The following is a 27,080-nucleotide window of genomic DNA, read 5'->3' as shown; positions in this document are numbered from 1 at the left end:
TGATCAGAAAAATAGGTTATTTTGCATGACTGAAGGGACTCAGGGTCCTTCACAGACTCTGCAGTTGAGAATGTAGAAGAGGATTTCCTTCAGCACCTGTTACCAAAAGAAGGAAGAATGGATTCTGAGGGGAAAAAATGTCAATTAAAATACATCCTTTCATCCCAAGACTGTAAATTAGTGAAGGGCAATGACCATATCATCCTTATAGTTGTATATTCCATATAGATACTACATAGCTCAAATGTCTAATACAATAATTAGCATTCTTAAATAACTGATAAAATGATAAATTACTACATGGCCATGTTCACATGATTGAAGCATAGTCAAATTCATAGCCTAACATGTATCATTCGATGAGATGTTAGTGTTTTTGCAAATATATTTCTGAAACATTTTAAAGAAAATATCTTTTAAAGTTAGATGATGATATTAGGAGAAGGATAGAAATTGGTTAAGACAATTTTCTGAATTGAGGTAGGACAAGAAATATAGTTCCATCATGAGGATCTGTCTTCCTTTTTTTTTTTTTTAAAGATTATTCATTTATTTATTTGACAGACAGAGATCACAAGTAGACCGAGAGGCAGGCAGAGAGAGAGGAAGGGAAGCAGGCTCTCCACTGAGCAGAAAGCCTGATGCGGGGCTCGATCTCAGGACCCTGAGACCATGACCTGAGCAGAAGGTAGAGGCCTTGACCCACTGAGTCACCCAGGAGCCCCCATAATGAGGATCTTAAAAGGAATTATAGATCTTGAATTTAACTTATCCTCCTGGGCTAGTCTCAGAAAATCAATATTCCTAATGTTTTCCTCCCCAAACATGCACATACACACATAATTTAGGGTCCTTGTGGTTTGCAGAAATGTAAATATTGATTAATTTGCCTTCAGAACTAAAAGTGTGTCTGGGTTTCTGTGTGTTTTATTAGCAGATTGAGCCCCAGAAGGGGACCCAAAGCACCAAATGTCATAAAGACCATGTGAAGAGGATTAATCATATTAACCTATTTTTCTGTGGCTTCCATTTCTTTCCTCTTCCTGTCTGATCTTCTGGTCTCCTTTCTTCCTGTTAAGGAACCTGGATGGGAAGTGAGTCTAATACCTCTGAAAGGAGCAATGAAGCGGTGCTGTGTCTCTCAAGTAGAAAGCATCATGCTGTGAATCAGAGGATATTGAAGTGTTTATAAGAGTAGACTCTGTGGGTGCCTGGGTGGCTCAGTGGGTTAAAGTCACTGCCTTCAGCTCAGGTCATGATCCCGGGGTCCTGAGATCGAGTCCCGCATCGGGCTCCCTGCTCAGCTGGGAGCCTGCTTCCTCCTCTCTCTCTGCCTGCCTCTCTGCTTACTTGTGATCTCTGCCTGTCAAATAAATAAATAAAATCTTAAAAAAAAAAAAAAGAGTAGACTCTGGAATCCTCTTTTTAAGGAGAAGGAGGACATACTGAGAAAGCAGGTACAAGCAACTGTCAGAGGCTAGTTGTGGAACCAAAAGAGTATCTAAGAGGAAGAGAAGCTGATGATCTTTTTAGAAGCCCATTGGTTCATGGATAAGCTAGCCTGGACTACTCAGGGTAATAGAGTCAAGGATGGTAGCTAAGAGCAACTTAATCACTAGTCATACTGAATTAGACTGAGCAATGTCCATTTAAAGGAATTTGAACAGCAGTAACCATTTTTGCTTCCCACCCTCCTTTTACTGATGAGGAGAAAGAGGACCAGATGACGCTCCCAGGAAGAAATTGCAACTCTTTCCTCATTTCATACTTTCTAATCCTGTGGTTCTTTCTATCATTTTGGTAGGGGACATGCTTAGATTCGTTTTGTGCATCTAATGAAAGCTAAAGATTCCCTCCCTGGGTGGGGCGGGCAGGGGAGAATATGTACACAGTAGTCAATCATTTTTTTTTTTTAATAAAATTTTGGGACATTCATGAACTCCCTGAATTTTGTCAGCATGGGACTCACAGGAAGATTCATGGACCCAGTAAATGGTCCTTCTTCTAAACCCGGATCCTGTACCTCCAAAGACCTCATCCACTGATAAGGGAAGCTTTGAGTGTTTTGAGAAATTTGGGAGTCACCAAGAGTTCCAGTGAAGGGTCAAGAAATTCTGCAGCTGAACAGCTCCTTAGAAGAACTTTCACCAGAGTGATATTTCTATCATCATCCTTCCTGGCCAAATTCATTCATTTGTAAGTTCACTTATTCAGCAAAAACATATTAGTGTGTGTGGTATTATTCATCCTATGCCAGATCCATGGGGAGCGCAAAAATGAATGACATACAATCTCTCCTCTCAAAGGAGCTTGAGGTCCTGCAACGGAGATGATACATGCAAAGAAAGTTAGCTTAAAACAATTTCCTGAACAATTTACTGTTCACTTTCTCTAACAGAACACCCCCCCCATTCGGTGGGCCATCATTATTTATCATGATTTTTAAAATTATCCATTTATGCCTCTCTTTTAACTGATCACAAACCCTTGAGGACAGAGACGGAGTCTTATTAAATCTCAAATCTATATTTCATGAGGGTTAATAGGGCACCTGGAACATGGTAATGTTTTAAAAATTGTGAGTAGGGGACCTGGGTGGCTCAGTTGGTTAAGCGACTGCCTTAGGCTCAGGTCATGATCCTGGAGCCCCAGGGTCCAGTCCCGCATCAGGCTCCCTGCTCGGCGGGGAGTCTGCTTCTCCCACTAACCTTTCTCCTCTCATGCTCTCTCTCTTTCTCTCTCTCAAATAAATAAATAAAATCTTTAAAAAAAATTGTTGAGTAGAACACTGAAATGTGTTTGGAGAAGAGAACCCAGACTAAATAAGATGCCTTACAAAAAGAGGACCCTGGCTGTTCTGTCAGGAAATAGTGATCTGGCACTTGTCCTGTGTGTTTCTGGACCTCAGTTTCCCACCTTTCCTGGAAGGGAATTGGAGTAGGTGATTCTTTCCAATGAAAAATTCTGTTTTAAATGTCGCTGGAAGGGGAGAAGGAAGTAAATGCCCTGGCCATCTGACGCAGTTTAAACACTTGCCTTGGCTTTATGGTCAAATAACAATAATTTCCCAAAGGTTGAATGTCAAAAGGGGTAGCTGAAAAACCCCAGACGCTCAGAACATTCCCTGGCTCTATTGACAAAAGTGACTTCCCACGCTTTGCCCACAGAGGGCATCCCTGCTCATTGATATGTAGACCGGGCTCAGGCAGCTGCTGAAAGCCTCCTCCGACCGCTCTTTTTTCCCTCCGCCGTCATCTCTCTGCCCCCACCCCCTTCCCGTGGAATCTTCGCCCGATCCAGTTCGTTTCCCTCCGGTCTCCGCATTTTCCCTTCCAGCCCTCCACTTCTCTGGATCAATGGATAGTACAGCTCCAACTCCCAGCTCGCACACCGCTGGCAGACACCCCAGTAACAAGTGAGAGCGCTCCACCCCGCAGACCCCTGCCTCTCCTTCCTCGGTCCGTTTGGCTCTTGGAGGAAAAACCAACAGCATCCCCAGCTCTCATGCGGATTTCGCTTTTTCAACTTTACCCAGCCGCGGACGGGGAACCAGCCTCAACCTTTTAATGCACAGCCCCACCACAGGATTGCTTTCTGTCTCCTCTTGGTCCCTTCTGGATATTCTCTCTATTGATGACTCCGGAGCCCCGCGGAGAGCTGTCTTCCCTCTTCTCACTCCCTCTGTTTCCTTGAGTTAGTTTTCTAAGGTTTTCCCCGGAGCTCGGCATCTCTTGGACCGAATGGAACTTTTTGCTGCCTCCTTTGGCTGCTGATTCTGTCAGTGGACGAGGAAAGAGGCACAAGAAGCGCAGGGGAGGTGGAGAAAGAGGTGGAGGAAGAGGACGAGGAGGAGGAGGAGGAGGAAGCCAAAGGGGCTCGGCGCGTGTGTGTGCATGTGTGCATGCGTGTGTGAGTGCATGTGTGTGAGTACCGCCGCTGCCCAGGACCTCCGGCCCCGAAGGTGTTGGCTGAAATATGGAGAATAGTCTTGGATGTGTTTGGGTACCCAAGCTGGCTTTTGTACTCTTCGGAGCTACCCTGCTTAGCGCACATCTTCAAGTCACCGGTAAGAGGTTCTTTCCTTTATTCGCCTCTCACCCACCCCCATAGTTACCCCCCTTTCCTTCTAATTTCATCGGGGGAGTATTACCATTGGGGTATCGGAAGAAAAAGCAAGATGATCTGAGCTAGCTCTGCTCCCCCTTTCCTCGCTGATGATAAAAGACTGGAAGACTTTTTCCCCCCGCCAGGGTGGAGGATGTTGGCAATTGGGGAGAGGGGCGCCTCTTTGCTCTTTTAAATCTGGTGCTTGCATGTTTCATTTTGCAAATACTTGAGTTGGTTTGGAGAGCTCACTGACTGGGGCAGGGAGGAGGCAGGTGATAGGGATGTCGTTGTAAGGAATTGGGTTGGATCCTTAAAGCCTTGGAAACCTACTGAGAAGGGGAATTGGGGCAACAGGACCGAGTAGGGAGGTCATTCATGGGGTGCTTTGGGGAAGTCTGTGCAGAATGTAAGTAGTGGCACCGAGTCATTTGTATGTGCTTATGAGCGTCTCAGGTTTGGATTTTTAGCCCTGATGATTGAGAACCAAGAAAGGAACAGCTAACGTGGTTGGGTACTTTGGGCGAGAGGATGGTGGTGCCCAAAGAAGCAGAGAGTTGCCAGGAGGAAAGAGGCATGTTTTATTTTATTATATTTTATTGTATTTTATGCAGTTAGCAAGGTAAGTCTCCATATATCTCCAGGATACTTCCAAACTCCGAATAATTGCTATTCCAGGGAACCAGCCCCCTGGCCCTGACATTTGCGAGCGCAGTTTCTAATTTAAAATGTCAAAACTGGGATTGGATTGGGTTATAGCAGGAGAAAGGGATCTAAGGGATGCTCAGGGCTGCTGCAGTCTCCTAATACAGAGCTGGGGGGTTTCACGGGCAAAAGAAGGAAAAAAAAAAAAAAAAGCAAAATGACTTACTATAACATCCATTCATTTTGCTGGGCCTCACAAGTGTAGGTAGGCACTGGGATACAGGGGGCGGACCTGGCAAGGAAGGAGAGGAGAGCAGCCGACTGAGCATTCAAATCCCTTTGGAAACTACCTTTTCCCTTTTCTTTATCCGAAAGGAGAGGAGGGAGCCTCCGGCAGGGGCCGAGCGTCGGTTAAGAGCCCTCAACCCACGCCTTAGAAATTAACAGGGAACGGAATGTGAATCACTGCAAAGCGCCCCGCCGCCCCGGAGCCTGCAGCCCCAGCTTTCTTGTTCCCACTAAGTGCTGCAGGGTCCAGGGTTGCGAACCCAGTCGAGAAGGCGCCTCTCCCCGTGGCTAGGGACTCAGTCAGGCACGGGGCCAGCGGAAGGCTCCCCAAATCCTGGCACCGCCGGAATCTGCGCATCCACACCAACGGGACTCCTCACCTTCCTTTGGCCTGACAGAGCGAGCTGAGCGAGAGAGTGAGGGGTGTGTGTGTGTGTGCGCGCGCGCCCGCGCGCGCGTGTGTGTGTGTGTGTGTGCGCGCGCGCCCGCGCGCACCAGACAGATCGAGCTAGTGAGAGGGGTGTGTGTGTGTGTACACGCGCGCGTGCTCACAGCCGCATCTGCGCGACAGGCAGCCCGCGCTCCCGCTCCCTCCCTTCCTCCCTCTTGGCCGGTCCCTCCTCCTCCTCCCCGGTGTCTGTCTGTCTCTCTCTCTCTCTCTCTCTCTCTCTCTCTCTCTCTCTCTCGGAGCTTTGTACTGGGCAATTACTCCCTGTGGGGGTGAGGGGCATCCTCGCAGTAATGAATAGGTGTCTTTTTAAAAAAATTCCCTCCTCACTAGATGCTAGAGGCTGCTTCGAGGAGGACCCTTCTCCACAGAAGACAGAGTTGCGCTCTTTCAGGCAGTTTTTGGGACACCCCCATGGAAGGGAGAGGGGAAGTTGAGAGGGGGCATCCTTCAATGCATAGAAAGTCTACTAGGCTGGGCCTGAAGTACCTTGGCTGAAAATATTGCATTAGACAAAGGTGTGCAAAAATGGACAATGACGTTTTGTCAATTACACTGAAATATCCTAATACTGTTACACAAGTGACTTTGGCCAGCGGTGGGGATAAATGAATAGGGATTTATATATGTTTTACTTATATCTAAATTAAATATTCCCTTCCCATTTATTTTTCTTATTTAGAGATCTGGGGCCATACAGTATTACTGCTTTATTTTAATTTCATCCTCCCTTCCACAGACAAGTCTATGCTTGAAGAGGCAAGACAAAAATATGCATATACAAAGGGACATGCCTGTGGATAGGCTTGTGGGTCTAAATCGTCACGCTTTTCTATACTTCTGAATCTATTGCTTGTTAATTGCAAATGAATTGTGACGCATTTTTGCAGAGGCCCTAGAAAGTAGATGGTGCAGTTTTGAGATATTGCTAATTCTCATCAGTCTGGTCTTTGCTCATTAATCTGTTTCTCCTGTTTTAGTAGCAATTTCGCCTCTTCGGGAACGTGGAAGGGAATTAATGCTGAAGAAAGCATGGTTCACGCTATGAAAGGACCAGTAGGAGGTGCCCTTAAAAAGGCCAAATGCCTAGTTTACCGGTAGTGAATTTCCCATTCAGCAGGATGTTTCAAAGACTTTGTTGATTGGTAACAAAGGATTATGGAGACTAGCACAATAGCACTGGATATTTTCTCACTTCCTAGATAAACTCTGAAGCTCCTGTAGATTTTTATGAAATCATTGTGACATAACAAAGGGCATCTTGGAATAGTGTTGGGGTAAGACTAGATGGCAGCTTTTCAGTTGGCTTTTCTAGATGCCATCTCCTTATATATTTGACTTGAGCCACAAGCAGAAGTACTAAGTAGAGTCTCCAGATCTCCGACGAGATGAAAATTTTAGATGTGAGATGTTAATGAATGCAATAGCAGATATACATGTTCATTAAGGAATTCTCTATATAGGACATACCCCTTATAATCCTCCAACCGTAGCAGATCAGACGTCCCGTTCTGGATTTTTGCGTTGAGTGGAGCTTGGCAGTCCCTGTGGGTGCCTGGGCAGCCTGGGTGTCCACTCCTCTGTGAGGGTGGCAGTATGACTCGCCAGCGACCTGTCACAGCATCCATTTCCCACACAGCAGCAGTTATCCTCTGAGTTATGAAGCATGTGGAACAGCCACCACATGTGTTATATGTGAATATATTAGACTCAGTGCATTTGCTTTAATGCTCTTAAAAGCTGGGCTGGCTTGAGCTGCTGATAGGCATTTTTTCTGGGGAGAGATTTATAACTTCTCAGTGTGTATGACTTACATTTATTCTCTGGCAAGTTAACCTCTCAGCAAACTTACTGTTTTCATTGAAGAGGAAGAACTTTAATCCTATCTAAATTCCTGAATGCAGCCCTGCTCAAAGTTTCTTTTGGAGGACGGGTTATTTGCAAGCTGTAGAATGGTTTTCTCAGAAATGGAAAACTTGACTAAGCGATATGAGGAGGTAACTTGTGGGTAGAAACAGGATATTTTTATTTTTTTCTGGAGACCGAAGGGATGGCACCACTAGAGGAATCCCAGCACTCTCTCCTCAAAAGCAATCTTTTCTGAGGGGAAATGTTTTTTTCCTCTCTGGCTTGAATCTCTACTTTCCTATATCCAATCATCTAAGATTCTTCAAATGCGTGTGATTTGTTCCTGGAATGTTTTCTGCTCCACACAGTGGGGCCATCTAGTACCATCTCCCTCCTTTAGAAACCAGCCCTGATTTAAATCTTGACTTCTCAGCCAGACTACTTGTTCATCTTTAGGTGATGCCACATGTTTACAGGCAGTGCTGAAGTTTCCACACGGTATCTCTCTTTCCATGGAAGAGATTATATTTTGGGCCCTAAGATTATATTTTGAAGGAGATATTCTTTGGAGAATTTTTTGCCAGCCTAAACTTTGCATGTAAATCTTCCTCCTCCGGCTCCTACCAGACAGGATAACTCTAATAGAAATGAGAACAGTTGATTTTGGCTTTCTCTTCAATGAAAACACAATCAGAATCATACAAAAAAAGGGGATTTCCACCTCCACATGCCACCTTTCCAAATGTGTGACATTGGGATGAATTCACATAGTGCCAGTTACATAAAGACACTTCTGGAAACCGTCATGATTTCACTAATGCGTGAGCTCTTCTTGCCTGGCTATAGATCCTCCCACTTTCTTTGGGTATGACCTGTATCGCTCTCAGGAACTGGCGTCGTTAGGAACATATTGCTCTGTTTTGGTGTTTCCTACACAACACGAGATAGAATAATACATTTTTTTTAAAAAAGGTTTTATTTATTCATTTGACAGACAGAGATCACAAGTAGACAGAGAGGCAGGCAGAGAGAGAGAGAGAGAGAAAGAAGTAGGCTCCCTGCTGAGCAGAGAGCCAGATGTGGGACTGATCCCAGGACCCCAGGATCATGACCGGAGCTGAAGGCAGAGGCTTTAACCCACTGAGCCACCCAGGCGCCCCAGAATGATACATTTTTAGTGAATTAATTTACCTCAGGTGATAATCTCTCAGATGAGCTGTATACCCAAATCTCAGGAAGTCTTAGTTTGCCTATGTAAGGAGAATAACACCCACTGAGGATTACTTGATAAATTAACTGAAAATAAAAAGTCACTGGGTTCTGGAGAAATACAGTGATCCCTAAAGTGGAGTGATACACACTGTGTACATTGACAGCTCACAAAATGTGAATGTGGAGAATCGTTTTTTCGTTTTGATGCTTCAGAGGAGGATTGAAGAGTTTCACGAATTGTCCCAACACTTCTACCTTGAGTCCTAGACTGGGTTCGCTCTAACTCTCGACTAAAACACACTGAAGGGAGCACCCACCTGCTGCCCAGCACATGGCTCTGTAGTCGCGAGTGGCCTGCTGACTTCTCTGCAGCCAGGCTGGAAGAGTCACAGCTCTCCTCTTCAAACCCTGGGGCATCAGGCCTGCCTCTCCTGATACAGCCCAGGAAAGGCTTTGTCTCGGTGAATCCTGGCCCCTGGCGCATAGGCACTGTGTTTAAAATGCTGTGTTATACTTTGCACGGTTGTGGGGATTTGTCTTAAAAATGAATTTTTAGATCGGGCTCCCAGCTCCATGGGGAGTCTGCTTCGCTCTATGACCTTCTCCTCGCTCATGCTCTCTCTCACTGTCTCTCTCTCTCAAATAAATAAATAAAATCTTTAAAAAAAAAAATGAATTTTTAGAATTTTCTTGAGTGTTTCTTTTAGTGGAGAGTGGAGCTGTACTCTGAAGACAGCTGAGTAGTGCTCTTAAGACAGGAAACTCTGACTAGTGGCCTCTCAGCTAGTATTATTGAAGTTCTAGAGCTCATCAACATTAAGAAGATACAGGAGTGCGTACTAGAGGCTAGTAAGCGATGCCAACCCAGACACGCTGTTGTTTTCAGGAAGCTGTTATTGGGTTGGAATAATATAACTTTAACTTTCTTCCAAGTTACTACTTATCAAAGGTCAAAGCATCTCTTAGTAGTAGTATACTATCTGTAGCATGGCGATGACCCATCTTTTTCTTTAAAACAAGACCTCAAGTAAAGCAAATGCTAAACCTGTCGATAAGACAGGATGAATGATCCGGATTTTTTTTCCTATAGACCAATTAAAAAATATGTAAGATAAAATTACGTGTTACATATGCCAAGTGGTTAATAGCAAAAAATAGAACGCAAATTTTTGTGCACCTTTATAATTGCAGCTCTCAGGTAAAATTACACTTTTAGAACCACACTTTTGCTTCCTCCCACAGTGGAGTTATTGATTCCTTATCTTATATTTCTCTAGCTTAGCACCGTACTAACACACAGAAATATAGGTCGGCTGATTGATGATCAAAATTACTATAGTGCTTTTAAGTTCTTTGACAAATTTTAGCCCGAGGTTAACAAAGCAGCCCCCTTTCACTCAACCGTTCAGCAAATATGTTTTCCTTAGTAGTTTAGAAATGCCTGAACTCTGTCTGGTGGTATGGTTTAGAAATATGTAGTAATGCGTACAGTTGAGTATTCCTTTTTTTCCCACTATTGATGTTGATTTGCCAATGGTAATGCTAGTACATGCTGCTTTTTGTAAATAGCTTCGAACAACCATATTATTCACAGCTTTCATTTCTTGGGGGGAAAGTTCAACCAGAAAACACACAAATCATTCCATATTTATTGATCATATTTTTAAAGTCTATTATTATGACATGTCTTGGGTGGGAAAATTTCTCTTCTTTGCTAAATTCCCTAAGCCCAGTGCCTATAACTCATGTCTTATTTTCATGATGTACTTTAGTTTAATTTCACAGACCCAAGTTCTGTGACTTCTTGCTTGCTCGTTCATCTCACAGTTTCCAGGGAGGAGGCTTCTTTATATCCCTTGTGATTCTTACGATGGTACTTCACCATCATAATGCTTCAGGGGTATGTGTTGCAATTTGTGGGATTTTGCCCTTGTCCTTCACTCATCCTTTAAAGCTTGGTTTTTGCTAGGAGTCTACTCTTGAGAGTACCTAGGGCAAAAATAGTTCACTGAATTAATCTTTATAATGCGGTCTAATGAAAATACCAACTCATTTGTGCATTTTGACCTAACAGGGCTAATGACTCCAACATTATTCTGGCATCAAAAATATTCTTTAGGGCGCCTGGGTGGCTCAGTGGGTTAAGCCGCTGCCTTCGGCTCAGGTCATGATCTCAGGGTCCTGGGATCGAGTCCCGCATCGGGCTCTCTGCTCTGCAGGGAGCCTGCTTCCTCCTCTCCCTCTCTCTGCCTGCCTGTCTGCCTGCTTGTGATCTCTGTCTGTCAAATAAATAAACTCTTTAAAAAATAATTAAAAAATTAAAAAAAATTCTTTAAATATCTTTGACAATTTTATAAGAGAACAGAGGAGTTAAACAGTTAATATAAATGTTATCTACTCATGTCAGTTTTCTCAGTAACAGAAATTTGTGGTTAAATGGGAACATTTTTAGATTTCCTTATTTTTCCAAGGTCTTTATTGACTCACTTAGCTGTTTTAAGAATATTAGGATATAATGTAATCTTTCTTTAGTAGATCCAAGTTATCACCGTGGCTCAGTTATTATGTTACCTGATATTATAGCAGTGAATTCTGAAGATATTACATCATGCGGGGCTGTTTATTTTTCCATCAAGTGGCCATGGGTTGCTGCTTTTCTTTTCTTCGTGCTTTTATTCCTGATTTATAAAATGCATTTTATCTATTTGATTGGGTCCAGCTGGAACTTCTTCCTATTGTGAGACTTCTTCAAAGTAGTCCTTTTCTTTTCTACTTTTGATGTTCTAAGAAATAAGGGACTGAGGTTTTTTTTGTAGCTCTGTCTAAAAAGAGATTCTAAATCAAGACCAGAGTCCTTCACTAGAGGAAAAAAGAGCTAATTGGTTTAATCTAATGGGTTTGTAAACATTTCTGAAATTTATTATTACTTTGGATGTCATTTTTCTTCATGAATCATGTTTTTCCTTATTAAATGAGGATGCAGACTACATAACTTTTAGTTATGACATTTTATGATTTTTTATGAACTCCCCTATATATACAGTGCTTGGTAAAATTAATAATCCATTGACGATCATGATAATAATTATAATGAAACAAATAACCCATGTACCACCAACAATTTTCTTAATTTTATGTTAATTAGCCTTTTGCCTTCATTATAGTTTTGCTGCTTATGTATGCATCTTTAGAATATTACTTTGCTTTACTTGTATTTAACCATTATGAAATAAATGTATGCATTCTTCTCTGATTTGCATTTTTACTAAACATTAAATATTTGAGATAGATGTGAGGGTTGATGATGCATATTGCTGTATTTCAGACTCTTTCTTTGCTTTTATAATATTCCATGATATTAATTAATCAGACTTTGATCTACCATTGATGGACTTTTGAGAAGTATTTTCCTTTAGCCAGCAATGATGTTATGAACATTCTTATGTATGTCCCCAAAATCAAATTTGTCATCCTGTCTAGGGTGCATATATAGGAGTGAAATTGTTGAGTCCTAGAAAGGACATCTTTACTCTTTGGAGGCAGTGATAAGTTTCATCTATTGAAACTCCCACCAAGAGCATAGGGAAGTCCCCTTTGCCCTAGGGGATGTGAATTAGCATCTCACTGTGGTTTTAATTTGCATTTCCCTGATTGTTAATAAGGTGAACATTTTTTTCCCCATACATTTAGTGCTCATTTATGATTTGAGCCAGATAATTCTATTATTCTGTTTCTCCAGCTGAACAACCATTTGCTTTGGAGGTATCAATATAGTCAGTAGTTATTCTGCTTTTCCTACTAAGCAACCTTTTGCTTTTAGGCATAGATGTTATCAGTAGTTTAACTTTTAGGAGGTTGTTGTCTGATACTGTATCATGCTTATTTTAGTGCAGACTTTCCTTAAACTCCTTCCAAATGGAAAACAGACACTTAGCCACTGTAAGATTATTGATTATCTGTAGCAAATCTTGCCTTGTCAGTATCCTGCCTTATCCTTATGATTTTGTCTTTGTGGCATATGACTTACAAGGGCTGGGGTACCAGGCTTAATCTGATATATAATCCCCTGAATATCATGAAACCTAAAGACCACCGAATCACATAAGTAAAAGGGGAGATATGAAGACTTGGTTAAAAATCTTAGTCTGACCTTTTGAACTTGGGTATGTTTCCAGCACAGTAAAATACCTAGACCCAGGGTCACTGTTACATATCTGACTGTGAGTTTCAAACATTACCCATGCTTGCACACCTCCCAGTTTTTGTTTGGGTTCATAATTGTTTCACCTGTTCCCATGGGGAAAACTAATGAAGGGCCCCGGATGAAATAAAGCAATGGATATGCCAGCAGTGGCTTTGCTGGTGTGTTGCCTCTGTTTTGACTCATTAGAGACATGAACCAAGGCTGAGACATCTGAGCAAACCCTCTGGACCCAGAGTTCTCAATCCATTGTTGCCACATCTTTCCTCAGCCTCATGGGATCCCAGAAGAATATAAATTAGAAAATCTGCAAGCCTTCCCTTTCATGTCTAACGTCTGGGCGAGGCTGTTCCCTGCAGGACAATTTCTAGTTATTTTTTCTCTCTGGTTTGAGACATCTCCAGGGATGGTTTGTTCACTGTTTCCCTTGGGAAACTTTTCAGCAGCATATCAGTTCTTACTGTAAAAAATTTATTTTATACTTCACCCTTGATAGTTCCTGTTCTAAATGTGTTTCCCATTGCTCCTGTCACCCAGCGCCCTGGCTCCTATTTTCCCTTTTCAGTGACATTCTGCCTCTTCTATGCAGAAGCATGTTAGGTAATTCTGGCCTCAAATCATTCTTGTTTTCCCTTCCTAGTCTTCACTTGATGAGACTATAAATACTTTATTTAGTCTTTCTCCATACTCCTCCAGAAGCTTAATCATGTTTACTTTTCTTACCTGAACTCCCTCTAGTTTGTTTATAACTTTCTGGCCATCAAGGGCCTCCAGTTTAATGTGCTTTTCTAAGTAGGCTGTCCCGAGTCATATATTAGAAACTACAGATTTAGCATAGTCTTTGACTTATTGTATAGTCATTCATGGGTACACATTTGTCTCTCTTCAAATCTGTGTTCTCATCTTTTAGATAGGACTTTCAGTGCCTAATAAAATCATTGAGGTATCACAGGATCAAGTAAGATCAAGAGGTTGATTCAAGATAATAGTTACAGAGCATTTGCTATGAGTTTCAGAGAATTAAAATGAAAGTCTTCAATGTGTTTCTGCCCTCCAAGGGTTTGTCACCAAATGAAGGTGACGGGCACAGACATGGCTAAATAGAATATGGGGCAGAATGAAGTCCTCACTAAAAAAAGGAACACAAGCAAAGTGGGGCAGACTCTGAAAAATACCAACTACAATATTTATGCATTATAGCATTAATATATTAATATTACCCAGATGGGCTGACAGAGCCAATTCATTCATCCTCGTATTTTTATGTTGATTGGCCAAAACAAAACAAAAATAAAAGGGGGGAGGGTGAAAAGTTGTCAGTCACACTTATCCCGAGCTGTAAGTATGCTAAGAATGAAGATACCGGAGGTATTCCTGGTAGATCAGATGACCTGTTGCTATAAACCCATCCCTAGACTTCTATGACCCACTTTTTCCTTATTTGTTGAGTGTGTGCCAGGCACTGTGCCAAGGCCTTATGGAGTTTTAAGCCTAGTGAATGCAAATGGTAATCGCATAAATATGTTAATCCATAATTTTTAATGAGAAAAGGCATTAAAAAAAAAAACATGTATTGTAGAAGTGTGACTTAGACTGTATATTAAAGGAGTCGTCCCTGAGAAAGTTGTGATGGACGCCTGAAAAATGAGTTAACTTAATTAAAGAGGGGATGTTTGAGAGAGGTTGGGAAAAAAACGTGAGCGCAAAGACCCTGTGGTGGGAGAAGCATAGTGAAGTCAAAGAAGATCAGTGTGTCCAAGGCCTGAAGAATTAAGCATGATGATGGCTCAGCTGAGGCTGGAGAGTACTTTCAGATCCTCTTGCTCATACTCAGTTTACTGTTTGAATGGACTGAGATGGGTCCACAACAAAGACCTTCTTCTAATCTCAGCATGGTCATTTAAAAATTTAAGCAAACTACATAGGCAATTTTGTCCTGATTTTCATATTATCTATCAGGTGTGAATTTATGAACCTATCCTTTGTGTCTAGAAATACCTTAGGGGGTTGTGTGGAGATACCTAATGTGATAAAGGAAAGGAACTTCGAAGAGTATAAAAGACTAGCAAATGCAAATGATTATTAATAAGCGTGTGTAACAGGCCACTCCCCCCTTGGAAAGCCATCACCGTGTAGAGGGAAACACAGCTTCACCTTTTCTACACAAATAGGATTGTCCTGGAGGTGTTTCTTTTCACTATGGCTGCCTTTGAAATGGGTGCCTGATCACTCTTAGTAAATTAAACAGAAAACTGAAACTAAGATTTTTTTTTTTCCAGATTATTTTCCCGTTATGTTCACATACATTTTCTCTCCATTACTGTTTCTTAAAAACATGGATGAGTATTCTCTTAGCTTTAAGTTACAGCTCAGGTGGAAGTCACTGAGCTTGCAACAGTCCCCACCTGCTGCGGTGAAGTCCCCACAGCGTCCTGAGTGTGGTCTTTGGTGTGATGAGAGGTAGTGCCGCCGTGGAGGAAAGCTCTAGCTAGGGGGCTTCACCTTGGCTTCCTCATTGTGGAATGGAGACAAAACCAGTCTCTCTTTTCTGACTCTAAACTGGAGATAAACTCACTTCAACATTTCGATAAAAAAATAACTAGTCTAATCTCTCCAATAAGTATTCCGTAAATGCTATTTTTTTTTCCTTCTTATGGGCTAGATTTATGCTGGGATAATCTTTATAAATAGAAAATTTCCTAAGCACGGGCAGGTCATCCTAGAACCTTCCTCAATTTTATTATTGCAGTTGAAGAGGTTTTAAAGACTTAGAAATAAAGACTCCAATAGCAGTTTCAAAAGCCAGCCCATGCTTAGTTGAGGGCCCAGGGTTTAGGAGGCCATGGTCCCTGCCTTTTCTGCAGTTAGAAGCTAACAGGTTCTGCTGAGTTAGACCTGACACAGTGCAGTACTGCTCAAACCCGGCACCACATAACGCATCTCATGTGGATTCCTCATACAAATTAACCTCCTCCATTAACGCTCTCTGATTAACCACTTTCATTTCCCACAGACACATTGATTCTAGCCTCCACTTAGCATGAACTCTTGGAAGCGAGCGCTTGTTTGGTTAATGTGTAGCGCTAGGTATAATTTATCCCAAAGGTCTTCTCTCTGGAGGAGGGGCTCTCAGCTTGGCTGTGTATCAATGCCCAGCCCTCCCTCTTAGCAATGAACTTAGACTCTCTGAGATGAGGCCTGACATAGGCGTAGTTATTAAATCCTCCCAGGTGATTCCAAATTACAGCCAGGTTTGAGAACCAGTGTCTGCAGGCCTTGCTCTCTTCAAAGGGCCATCCAGGGACTGGCAGCCTTTGCAACTCCTGGAAGCTTTCTGGAAATGCAGAAATTTACGCCACACCCAGACTTACTGAATTAGAATTTCTGGTGACTGAGAAACAGGGTCCTGGGACACTAGGAAAGGATCCTTGCTCTATTTCCTTGTAAACAGCTGGTGAATGGGAAAAATGCTCCAGCCATACGGGGCTAGTTTGAAGCCTCTTTGTAGAGCTTTGACTTCGGGAGCTGGTCTTGCAATGGCAAATGATGCCAACATCAAAGTCTTCTGGCTTTTGGTTTCGTGGCTAATATGTTTCTTGAAGGCCATGACATATTTCATTTTCCTTGAGATGAAAAGCCCTTGAAAATGGTCTGTAGGTGTTCCATCTTCCTTTCCCCTTCTTTTCCCATTGATGCTCAAGATAAGAAGGCACATTTTAAAAGGGTCTGCTGGTTTTCATTCCATATTTGTCACCCACCGCCATCCCCTTTCCTCCTTAAAAATACTTAGGCGCAGGGAAAAAGGCAAGCACTTGAAAGGGATGGTGGAGCCCAGGATGCTTCTTCAAACTCCCTCCTCCGTGTCTCAAGTCTGATGCTAAAAATGCATCCGTGCTCCATGTGAGACCGTGGCGGAGGAGGGGGGTGACCCCATGGTGAACCTCACCCTGTGATTGGGAACTGTCTTCAGGCCATGAAAAGACCCAAGTGCTCCTCTGCCTGGGCTTCTGTGACAGGGGAAAGAGGGCAGAACTGAGGTTTTTGAAGAGGAAAGCTGTACAGGCAGAAAGCTCAGTGCAGGGTTTTGAAGCTCTTGCCCTGCACTGCTGGCAGACAGAAGAGCTTTAACCATCGTGCTCCAAGTCAGACTGTACGAGAAGAGAAGACAACGTGGGGGCTCAGCTGTGCAGACGAGATCAATCTGAATGAAAATCACTAGTGTTCCTCCCGGTAAGAGAAGTTTCTGCTTAGCTCATGAACTGTAGGCCCTTTTCTGGTCCCGGTAGAGAATGAGTAGGGCTTTGTGAAAGGTTATGTAAGGCTGCTGGTTCTCTTCCCCCCGCCAGAGTAAAATTCTATTCATAGAGGGGTGACACAGCCTCTCAGGGGAAAAAAGAAATGCATTTCCTACCTTATAGTTTAGGAGAGATAATTTAATCAGGCTTTAGGAAAGAATTAAGGAAGAGAGGGTGAACAGAATCATAGGCAGTGAGAGTGGGGTATGGGGAAAGAAATAGGACTGTGAGAGAACATCACGGCCCTGGTCCTGGTTGCTACAGCATTTATGGGGTGCCATTTGTTCCCGTCCTTCTGGGACTGAACGGTTTCCCAGGAAACAGGACTTTCAATGTTAACAAGAAGATGGACCCAGGTTAACTGGAATGATTGGTCACCCTGAATTTCGTATCTGGAGTAGGGATGGACCTAGGGGATGTTCTGAAGGGCATTCAACAGTACAGTGGTAGTGTAGACATCATGTTGTTGGCCAGAGGGAGGAAGAATTGGGGAGTGGAACAAGGCATGTTAAGGGGAGCTGTTCCAACAGTCCAGAGAAGATGGGTGCCCATTTGGAGGTTTAGAAACAAATTGTACCCTTGCCCATTGTATTTGGCTTAGAAGTTACCTTCTAACTCTGTACTAAAGTCAAAGTTGACGTCTAAAACTCAAGGCATGTGTTTGTTTATTTTGTTTTCTTTCAGCTAACTACCTGGCCAAAAAACAAACAAATATAAACCAAATGAAAAGCCCCCCACAAAACAAAAACCAAACAAGAAACCTATAAAACTACTTATTTTGATTATCAGGATATCTTTTAGACATAGTAGGATGATATATTTATTGGTGAAATCATGTCTAAAACCTTTGTGTTTCATTGTGCTTGGTGCATATTAATCATTCAATAAATGTCATTAATGAATTGGTTTCCATATAATGATTATTCTCAGGTTTGCAGGGAATCTGAAGCTATTCTTGTGCATAGGCCAGAAAAAGTTTAGCTAAGGATATGTTAAATATTAGAATACTCTGCTTTTAACTCGAGAAATTTATTCTTTTCCCTTTCTCCTTCTTTATGCTTGATTTTTTTTGACATGACACTATTACTCATTTTATTGACAACATTACAGATTCTTGTGAACAAATCTAAAATCAAGGAAATCTTACAAATATTAAAACGCTGACGTGTGTGTGGTATGATGTGATGAGTCTATGGAATTTGCTCTTAATAGGCCCCATTACTAATGCATTTGGGGCATTTGTCAACTCCTATGTCTGAAAATGGAACAGAATAAAATAGGGGAATAATTATTTCCTGCATCATGTTCCCAGAGATAGATTCTGTGTTTTCCCTAAAAGAATCATTCCTGAGGATTAGGATGAGTCAAAGAGTTAAAACGCTATTTTTGTAGAAGTCAGTGGAAGCCAGGACAAGACAACAGAAATAAGAGAGTCACCCAGAATGAAAAGGTCAACACTTTGTGTGTTTCAGTGCATTAGTTAACCAGGAAAGGACCTCAGCGTTTGTTTAAAATGGCCCTCTCATTGTACTGATGACCAAACAGGGTTCCAGAGAAGTTAACTGAGCCCCCGAATTTTAAATCCAAGAATGAGTGCCCTGAGACATTTCTGTACACATGGGATTGAATCTTGGCTCTGCCAAATTTAACTCTTTGACATTTATCAATCATATTTCAGAGTCCTCATCCTTAAAACTGGGAAACCCATTGCCATATGGGTTTTTAAATTTTATTTATTTTTTATTATTTTTAAATTGAGGGTTTTTTTTTATTTTAATTCCTGTGCAGTTAACATATGGTGTTATATTAGTTTCATGTGTGCAATGCAGTGATTCAGCAATTCTGTTCTGTGTGGGTTATTTTTTTTAAAACAAATTACCCTAAAGGATTAGTGTAGTTCTTGAGAACAATGTGAACTTTGCTGTTTCTGTGTTTATGCATTCATTCCACAGACCATTACTGAGATCATGCTTGCTTTACCCATTTGTTGGCTCTTACGATAGATGTAAGTAGCATATGACACACTGCCACTCTTCTTATAGAGAGAATGTTTGGGGAAATAAGACCTGGGCAGATTAAATATGGAAAGGAAAGGAAAAAAAAAAAAGAAAAGAAAATGAAAGAAAAAATGATTAACCAAATGTGTGAGAAGTGTAGAAAGAGAGGACAGGAAGAGAAATACTTTAGAAAGACTTCATGAATGCAGTGGGATTGAGCCTGGTGCGCAAGTTGGTTAGAGAAGAAGAGAGGGTATTTCTATATGGACCTTACTCTTTGCATATTCAGGCTCTAGGAGAAAAGAGGAAGGATGGTGAGCACTTCACTTCCAGGAGCCAGCCACCCCTTTGCCATAGGCTCCAGTTCTCATCACCAGCAATGGCTCCTTGACTAGTTTTTTCCCCAACAGATTTGTAATAGCCTAGGAGAAAAAAAGGAGAGAAAAGTGACAAGGTCACCTGAGAAATATAGTTGTATTACTATATTAGAAATATAGCTGTAAAATTACATAAATAATGTAATTTTAGAATGAAGAGGTTTTGCCTGCAAGGCTTTATCTAATAATTTTAAGGAGGTCAGAAGGACAAATTGGTCAGGAGAGGATAGATGCCATCACACACCACATTTTGAATTTGAGATCTAGTGGCTGATAAGCATATTTAGGCTCTGGAACTCCTAGAATAAGTCAGTGTTTTCATCTTTTTCTTTTCAGCACAGCTTTAAGACATGTAGCAAACTTTGGTTCAGGATGCCAGACTCTTTTATTGCTGACACGTAAAGGGTGTTAGATAGCCCATACAAGATTTTCTGTTTATTTAACAGCCAGAGGGCAAGTAGCCCAGCTCAGAATTTTTAGCTAAAAGAGTTCTTCTTTTGTTCTTTCTACCAAAATGCTCAGTCATACAAGGTTATGATAATTGATAATTGCTGATGGTGTTTTACATCTGACACTTACATTTTCTAGTGGCTTTCCTACCCATTGTCTAAATTCATCTTTCACTACCTCTAAAATGTAGGCGAAATACTCACACATGTTTTGTAAGTGAGATTTGAAGACTTGTGATCCGTGATTTGTTTCAGATCACACAGAAGTTACAGGTTCTGTAAGAAAAACCCAAGTGTCCTTACTGAATCTGCTACTCACTAGTACATATCTGACACCTTCCAAAAGCAAGAGAAAAACAAAAAAGCAAGGCATCCCATGTTTTTGTTCCTCAAAAGTGCATGTACTTAAAAAAAGAAAAGAAAAGACATCCAGCATCAAAATCTTAACTTTCAATAGCATTCTCCAATAAAAGGAACAAGAGTCACTTGGAGAAATGGTTGATTCTAGGACTTAGACTGGAAATATATGAGAAAAGTCTGAGGCATCTAATAGTGCCAGAAAGTAAGGAAGTTCTTTAAAAGAAATGCAAAACCTACAATGATGAAAAAAGTTGAAGGGACGTGGGAAACAACTGAAAGCTGTCAATGGCCAATGTGGAAACAATTTGAGAAACACAATAAATCAAGTAATTCTGGATTATTACCCCAAATACAAAGTAAACTCCCATGAGTCCATACTGCTATAAATAAATGATTGAATAGATAAATGGGAGAACGTAGACAAATCTATGCTGAAGAATTCCTATATAGATAATTCACCCTCAGGAGGTGGAGAATAACCCCAGTCTTCCACATGGGCTGTGAATAGCGACTTCTTCCAAAAAATACAGTATGCGTGCAAGGAAGAGAAGGGCAGTAACTTGAGAGAAGAGAAGCCTGACAAACACTATCTCAGCCAGATGGTCAGGATCATCATCAATAATGATAAATCATGTTAATAACATGTACCTCTGGTATGGGATGAGAAGGGCACTTCATCTCTGTGATTTTTTTTTCCCCCCAAACCCATAGCCCTAGTCTAGTCATGAGAAAAACAGCAGACAAATCCTAGTTGAGGAGCATTCTACAAAATACCTAACCATTATTCTTCAAAACTATTGAGGTCACAAAAAAGAAGGATGGTCTGAGAAACTGTCATTGCCAGGAGAAACCTAAGGAGATGTGATGATGAAATGTAATATTCTATCCTGCGTCAGATCCTGGAACAGAAAAATGACTTCAGGTAGAAACTCAAGATATCTAAATAAAGTATGAATTCAGCTAATAATAATATGTCGGTATTGATTCATTAATTTTAACAACTGTCATATCAGTATTTTATTAATGGGGAAACAGTGTGAGGTAAATGGGAATTTTTAAGACTATATGCAAGTTTTCTGTAATCTGAAAGTTTTCTGTAAATCTGAAACCATTCTAAATTTTCTGTAAATCTGAAACCATTCTAAATTTTTTATTAAATATTAAATGAACATCTTATTAATGAGATGCTAAATAGAATATTTAATCCCACTAAACCCATCTCTTCCTTTTAAAATAATGTCACTCTTGTGTGGTTATCTGAGAATTAGAGATGATGCCTGTATAACCCTTAATATCTCTACATCTTTATCAGGGTGCGGTTGCATCCACTCACAGGTCTGTGTCTTAAAATGCAAATGTTCAGGGGTGTCTGGGTGGCTCAGTTGGTTAGGCAACTGCCTTCAGCTCAGGTCATGATCCTGGAGTCCTGGGATCGAGTCCCACATCGGGCTCCCGGCTCCACGGGGAGTCTGTTTCTCCCTCTGACCTTCTCCTCACTCGTGCTCTCTCTCACTGTCTTTCTCTCAAATAAATAAATAAAATATTTTAAAAAATGCAAATGTTCAGGATCCCCCTCACCACCTGAATCAGAGTTCCTGGGCAGCCCAGGAGGGACTAGGAAATAGGAATTTCGGCATGCCTTCTAGGTGATTCTTATACGCATTTAAGTTTGAAAACCACTGTACTTTGCTGTATATTCTCTTTAAACATTAATCATGGTAATTCTCTACTTACTGAGCCAGTGTTTGAGCTCAGGGTATGGTTTTGAGGCAGGTGGACTTGAGTTTAGATCTTTCCGAGTGGGAGAACTAGAACAAGACACTACCTCTCTGTGCCTTAGTTTGGGCAAATTAAGGATGAGAAGAAGGAAATGAGAAGAACCTTGAGTTCCATGTTGACTTCCTTGAACAGCAGTGCCATCGTGGGATAGCTCTTCTCCGGGCTTTCTGTGATCGTGAGAAATTAAACCTCTGTTTGGCTTTGAACCACTGTAATGAGGTTTTCTATCATGTGTGGCCACACTCAGTCCTAACTGCTGTGTGTTCCTAATACTGAGTTTTGTACTCCTCATCATAAAACAATGAGGAACTACTATTATGTCCTGTTATAAGTGACAAAAGTGAGACACCAAGAAGTTGGCTAATTTTTCAATGGCTCCATGCTAGTCAATTTCAGACCTGTGATTCAAAACCTGCTTCAAACTACATGTTCTCAAATCCATGCTGTAGTTCCTAGATAAATAGTATTTGCTATTATTTTTATATTGCTGTTATTTTATAATATTCACCTTTCCTCTCCAAATGGGCAGCATTTTCCTATGAGCCATTTATTATTTAGACACTCCTAGATTATTGAGTATCTAAATAAAAACTCAATTTTCTGTTAATCGTTTTCAAATGTCACAGTTTTCACTAACAAGTTATAAGACAGCTTCATGCACTTTAATTTCCTCTGAAAAGAAATTCACTGCCACCTTATAAAAGACTAACATTCAGACTACAGCTTTGGAATGCTAATGCCCTACCTTAACAACCAGGCTAAGCTCTGAAAGTCACATATGTGTTGTGATTTCTCTCCCATTGTCGTGTAAGGGAATTTCACATAGTTTTGATATATCGTATAAATTAGGCCAACAAAGTGCTGTGCTATGTCTTCATTAAAACAGGAGACGGTAATAATGCAACCATGGAGCGTGGTCTTGCAGCCTTTGAGTTATGAACATTCAATAGCATCTCCTTACTTGTGCTTAAGTTGGCATTTGTGAGCAGCGTATAATCAATTAATCAATAACCCAATTTTCTGTTAAAGAGATGGTGCATCATTTTTTTTTTTTTTTAAATCAGGGACCATTGTATGATTTTATGAAAAGAGCCGTGTCAGCAAGGAAACTTGTTTGGAAAACATTGAAAGCCTTTATTTGGGGATGATGATTTTGCTTAACTAAGCCAAAAGTGAAATTGGATACAAATGTTCAGTTCCTGAACCATTTTATTATTTTGCAACTGCTAGAAAGGAAAGTACCAATTTGGGATTGCTGGTAAGAATGCATTGTTTTTACTCATGATTAGTTATGGGTAAGCGGATTCATTTGCAAAATGCACTGTGAAAACAAACTATTTCTAAAAGTTTTAGAGTTCAAAACTGATGGGTTCTGTCCTATTTGTTACAAATGTTGACGTACATACACAGCCCCCTAACTTGGCTTCCATAAGGTCACAGTGGCTCAAGGTGGTGTTTCTGGGATGATAGAGTGGACAGCCACGTGGAGATGAGAACCTGGCCCTCTTAAAGCTTTATGTATGTTTTTATCATTATCTTTATTATAATTTCTGGTGAAAAAGATATATCTGCTCATTGTGACAATTTAAATATTACGGAAATGTATGAGTTAGAGAGGGTAACTTCCATAACTCTGCCCCTCCCTGGGGAAAACCACTGGTCAGTGGTTGTGCTCAGTCCTTTATAGCTCTTTTTCTACCTGTCATAGAAATACTATGAGAATTAGAGGAAGAGATGTTTCTTTTTGCATCCCTTTAAAATCTTGAGCTCTGTTCTTGTTGTTTTTCTTAACCATGTTAGCAGACAGATAAATCTTAAAACAACAAAACAAAACAAAAAACTCAAAACATTTGCTTTGTCATCGAGAGGACGCGCTCAAGATGAAAATGGTCTCCACAAGGCAGCTTCAAGAGAGAATCAAGTACCAGACATGGCTGTCGTCTTCTTTCCATTTGGAAGGAAATAGATGAGCTCCCAGTCCTCAGAAATGGCCGACTGTTCTCTAACAGCTTGCCTCTCGAACCGTGGCCTGGGCACCAGCAGTGTGAGCATCACACGGGAGCTTGTCTGAGCTGCAGAAACTCAGGCTTCATCCCAGATCTCCTTTGGGATCAGCATTTTTACAAGATGTCTTTGTGAGGGTGCGCAAGTCAACGTTTGAGAAGCACCATGGTAGGGCTAGTATGCTGCCTACTCAACCTCTGTCGTGTTCTAAGTGCTTGGGGTTGCTTACAAATTAGCAGTGTTGTTAGAGAAACAGCCAGCGTCACCACGTCTCCTTCATGTAGCATCCAAATGTGCTCCACGGGGACTGCCTGTGGTGCTCATCAAACACTGTCAAGATCAGAACAACTGTCTCGGGGCATCCGTCCTCTTCATGAGGCCACTCCACGTATCCCTCACCTCTACCTCTGAAGTCCCAAGGCAGTTACGGCTACAGCAGTTTGAAGAATTATGCTTCTTACTCCAATGATTTTTTTTCTAGTCCTGTACAGCTTGATGTCCTTTTGCTAATGCATATAGAGACTCATCATAATGAAATCACTAGCTGTGTGAAAGAAAAGACCAGGAATATTTTTCCTTTCTTCCTATCCCCCAGTTAGTGCTTGATTATAGTAGTGATGATGCAATAGTGCAGAAAACACCAAAGAAATGGTTGACGCGCTTCTCTTGGAATGTAGGTAGAAATAAATGTATGGTGGCTTTTTCTGCTATGATAACTTCATAGGAAAATAGTACATTAGGTCAAAGATTCTATCTCCTCTCTATAGGCAGGAAAACAAAGGCATTGCTAGTTTTCTCTTTCTTTCCACTCATGATCATGTGCCATTAAGTCGTTATTTCTCTTTGATTTTTTATCAAACAAATTTTCAAGTGTCACAGATTTCTTCTCTTAATGCATGAGAGTCGTTTGCCCTTTTTCACACCTTGACTTTATCTTGTTGGAAAGTATTGTCCAAGAGGCCAATCAGAATTAAACTGACAACATCAAATCTAAATATTATCAGAGGTGAATTAGTGATGAGAAATAAGTTGAGAAATGTTAAAAGGAAATCTTCATTAAATTGAACTTCAACACATTTTCCTTTTCCAAGTCACTATTTCATTTTGGTTCACTAAGTTACCAAATGGATTAGATGATGAGCAGTGTTGCTGGGGACCTTATAAATGCATTAAATTTGATTGATGTATCATCCAATGCTTGAGGAATGTGGTTTTGAGTTGAAACTTGGGTCTCTACTTTTCAAGCAGTCTTGAGGTTTTTTTTCTAGTGAAGTCAATGGGAAACATCAGATTGATGAAATTTTGTCTCTGGTTTGTTGCAGAAATATTGGGGAGGAGGGGAAATCATATCTCACCTTCTGTCATTCCACTGGCTTGACCTGTAAAGATGATGAATATCAAAGAGTAAAAACTAGAATGCCCTGGATTTTCTTTTTAATGAATCAAAGCTGAGTTTCCTATAAATAATGCATTTGGGGGAATTTTTCATGGACTTGTCCACCTTCAAAAAGTTTTAGGCTTTGAATTTCTCTAAGCTTGAGATGTGTGGTTCAACTGTTTTATGATATCATTGCTTTCTTTCCAGGAACAATGTAATTAAACTCTTGAGTGAATGTAGAAACATGCCCCTGGCTGTGAATGGCATTTTGATTTTGAAAGCCTTCTCCTAGCTGAAGCTAATCTGTTTAGGATGGAAAGGTCAAGCAGCATCTCAAAAGCTGGAACTGTTAGACCCAGTCTCTGAGTTCTTTCTTCAAAGATGGTGGCCCTCTCTATAGAAGCCTCGCCATTCCTACGAATGGGCAAAGGATGGTTTTTAGTTATATGTTAGTTACATTATCCAGTCATTTCTGCTTCCCACAGATCATTTGATGGTTATGTTTCCTACTGGGAGCTGGAATGTCATTGCCTTTGATAAGCGGTCAATTCCTTCCGTGAAGTTATACCAAGATCTCCCATAGCACATCTCTCTATATACTCTAATTTTGAGCACTGGTTGCTTACCTGGTTGAAAACAAAATCATGGGCAATGTTAGGAATGGTTCAATTTACAATAAGTGAGATTTCATAAATTGCTAAGGGAAGGCTAGGGAAAAAACATTTGAATTCCATAATGGTTTTTATATTTAGCTCATAGTTTTTATTGTTTTCTCTTAGCATCTAAAACCTATAATTGAGTTTCTGTTTTGGGTGTGTGTTAACCCTTCAAACTAAGCCTATCAGAAGAATCTAAAAGGAAAATGGAATGCTGTAATGTTATCAAATGCTGAAGAAGGAAATTGGAATCTTCCCTTATGCTCTTTGGTATGGGCAGGATGGAGAATAGGAACAGGATCAAGCAAAACTCTTTGTTCTTTTAGGCTTCTACATTAAAAACAAAACAAAACAAAACTTACTTAGGCTGCTTTATAGATGCCTTTTTAAGGATTTACTTTGCTGGTGTACAGTCTAATAGGAGACTCAGAGCTCATCATGAGGTCTGTATTCAGACCAGTTTCAGCTCAGACCAATTAACAAAATTGTGCAATCAATTGGTTCTGTTTCTATTTGTGGGACTCTTATATTTTGAAATGAGAACATGAAAGTGGCAATGAGGTTCACAAGGACACCCTTCAAAACTCCTCATTCTCCTTTCTCTTATATTGCACAGCCAATGAGGAACACAGCACATTTTCTTTCCTTGAAAGATTCTTGCCCTTGCCCACTTCAGACTCTGAAGTCTTTGACTTTGACTAAGAAGACTCTGTATCATTGGGGATATTTGTCAGGCAAAGATGCGATTCCCAGGAAGTTCTAGAACCAGGAGATGGATAGTTTTCTAAAAAGGACACAGGGCAGAGGCAAAAGAATCAGGTTCTATGGGGAGATTAAGCAAATTATTTAAACCCATTGTTGGTATTCAGCCTGCAGGTACCAGTATAGATATTCAGATTGCTAAAATACTAAAATATTTCTTCATCGACTGAAAGATATTTGTTTTCCATGGCCTCTCATATGCTCATTGCCTCATCCATTCTGATTAGCCACTGCCCTTGCAAATCAGCTCCCCAAAGTCTCACTTCGGAGATACCAA

At 41.0% G+C, this 27,080-nt stretch overlaps 1 protein-coding gene across 1 annotated transcript in view; it reads left to right on the top strand.

Moving 5' to 3' along the window:
* The first annotated feature begins 3,963 nt into the window (after nucleotides 1-3,963).
* DCC (DCC netrin 1 receptor) overlaps nucleotides 3,964-27,080 on the top strand; it is a 1,152,813-nt gene continuing 1,129,696 nt past the window's right edge. Inside the window, exon 1 of the mRNA XM_044242950.1 lies at nucleotides 3,964-4,066. Coding sequence (XP_044098885.1) covers nucleotides 3,976-4,066 — 91 coding nt within the window. The 5' untranslated portion in view covers nucleotides 3,964-3,975. The remainder of the gene's footprint in view (nucleotides 4,067-27,080) is intronic.

The sequence above is a fragment of the Neovison vison genome, chromosome 3 (assembly GCF_020171115.1).
Source record: "Neovison vison isolate M4711 chromosome 3, ASM_NN_V1, whole genome shotgun sequence".
In the NCBI taxonomy this organism is placed as follows: Eukaryota; Metazoa; Chordata; class Mammalia; order Carnivora; family Mustelidae; genus Neogale; species Neogale vison.
Note: the sequence above shows the minus strand (reverse complement) of the source record. Positions and strands in the feature narration are given on the sequence as shown.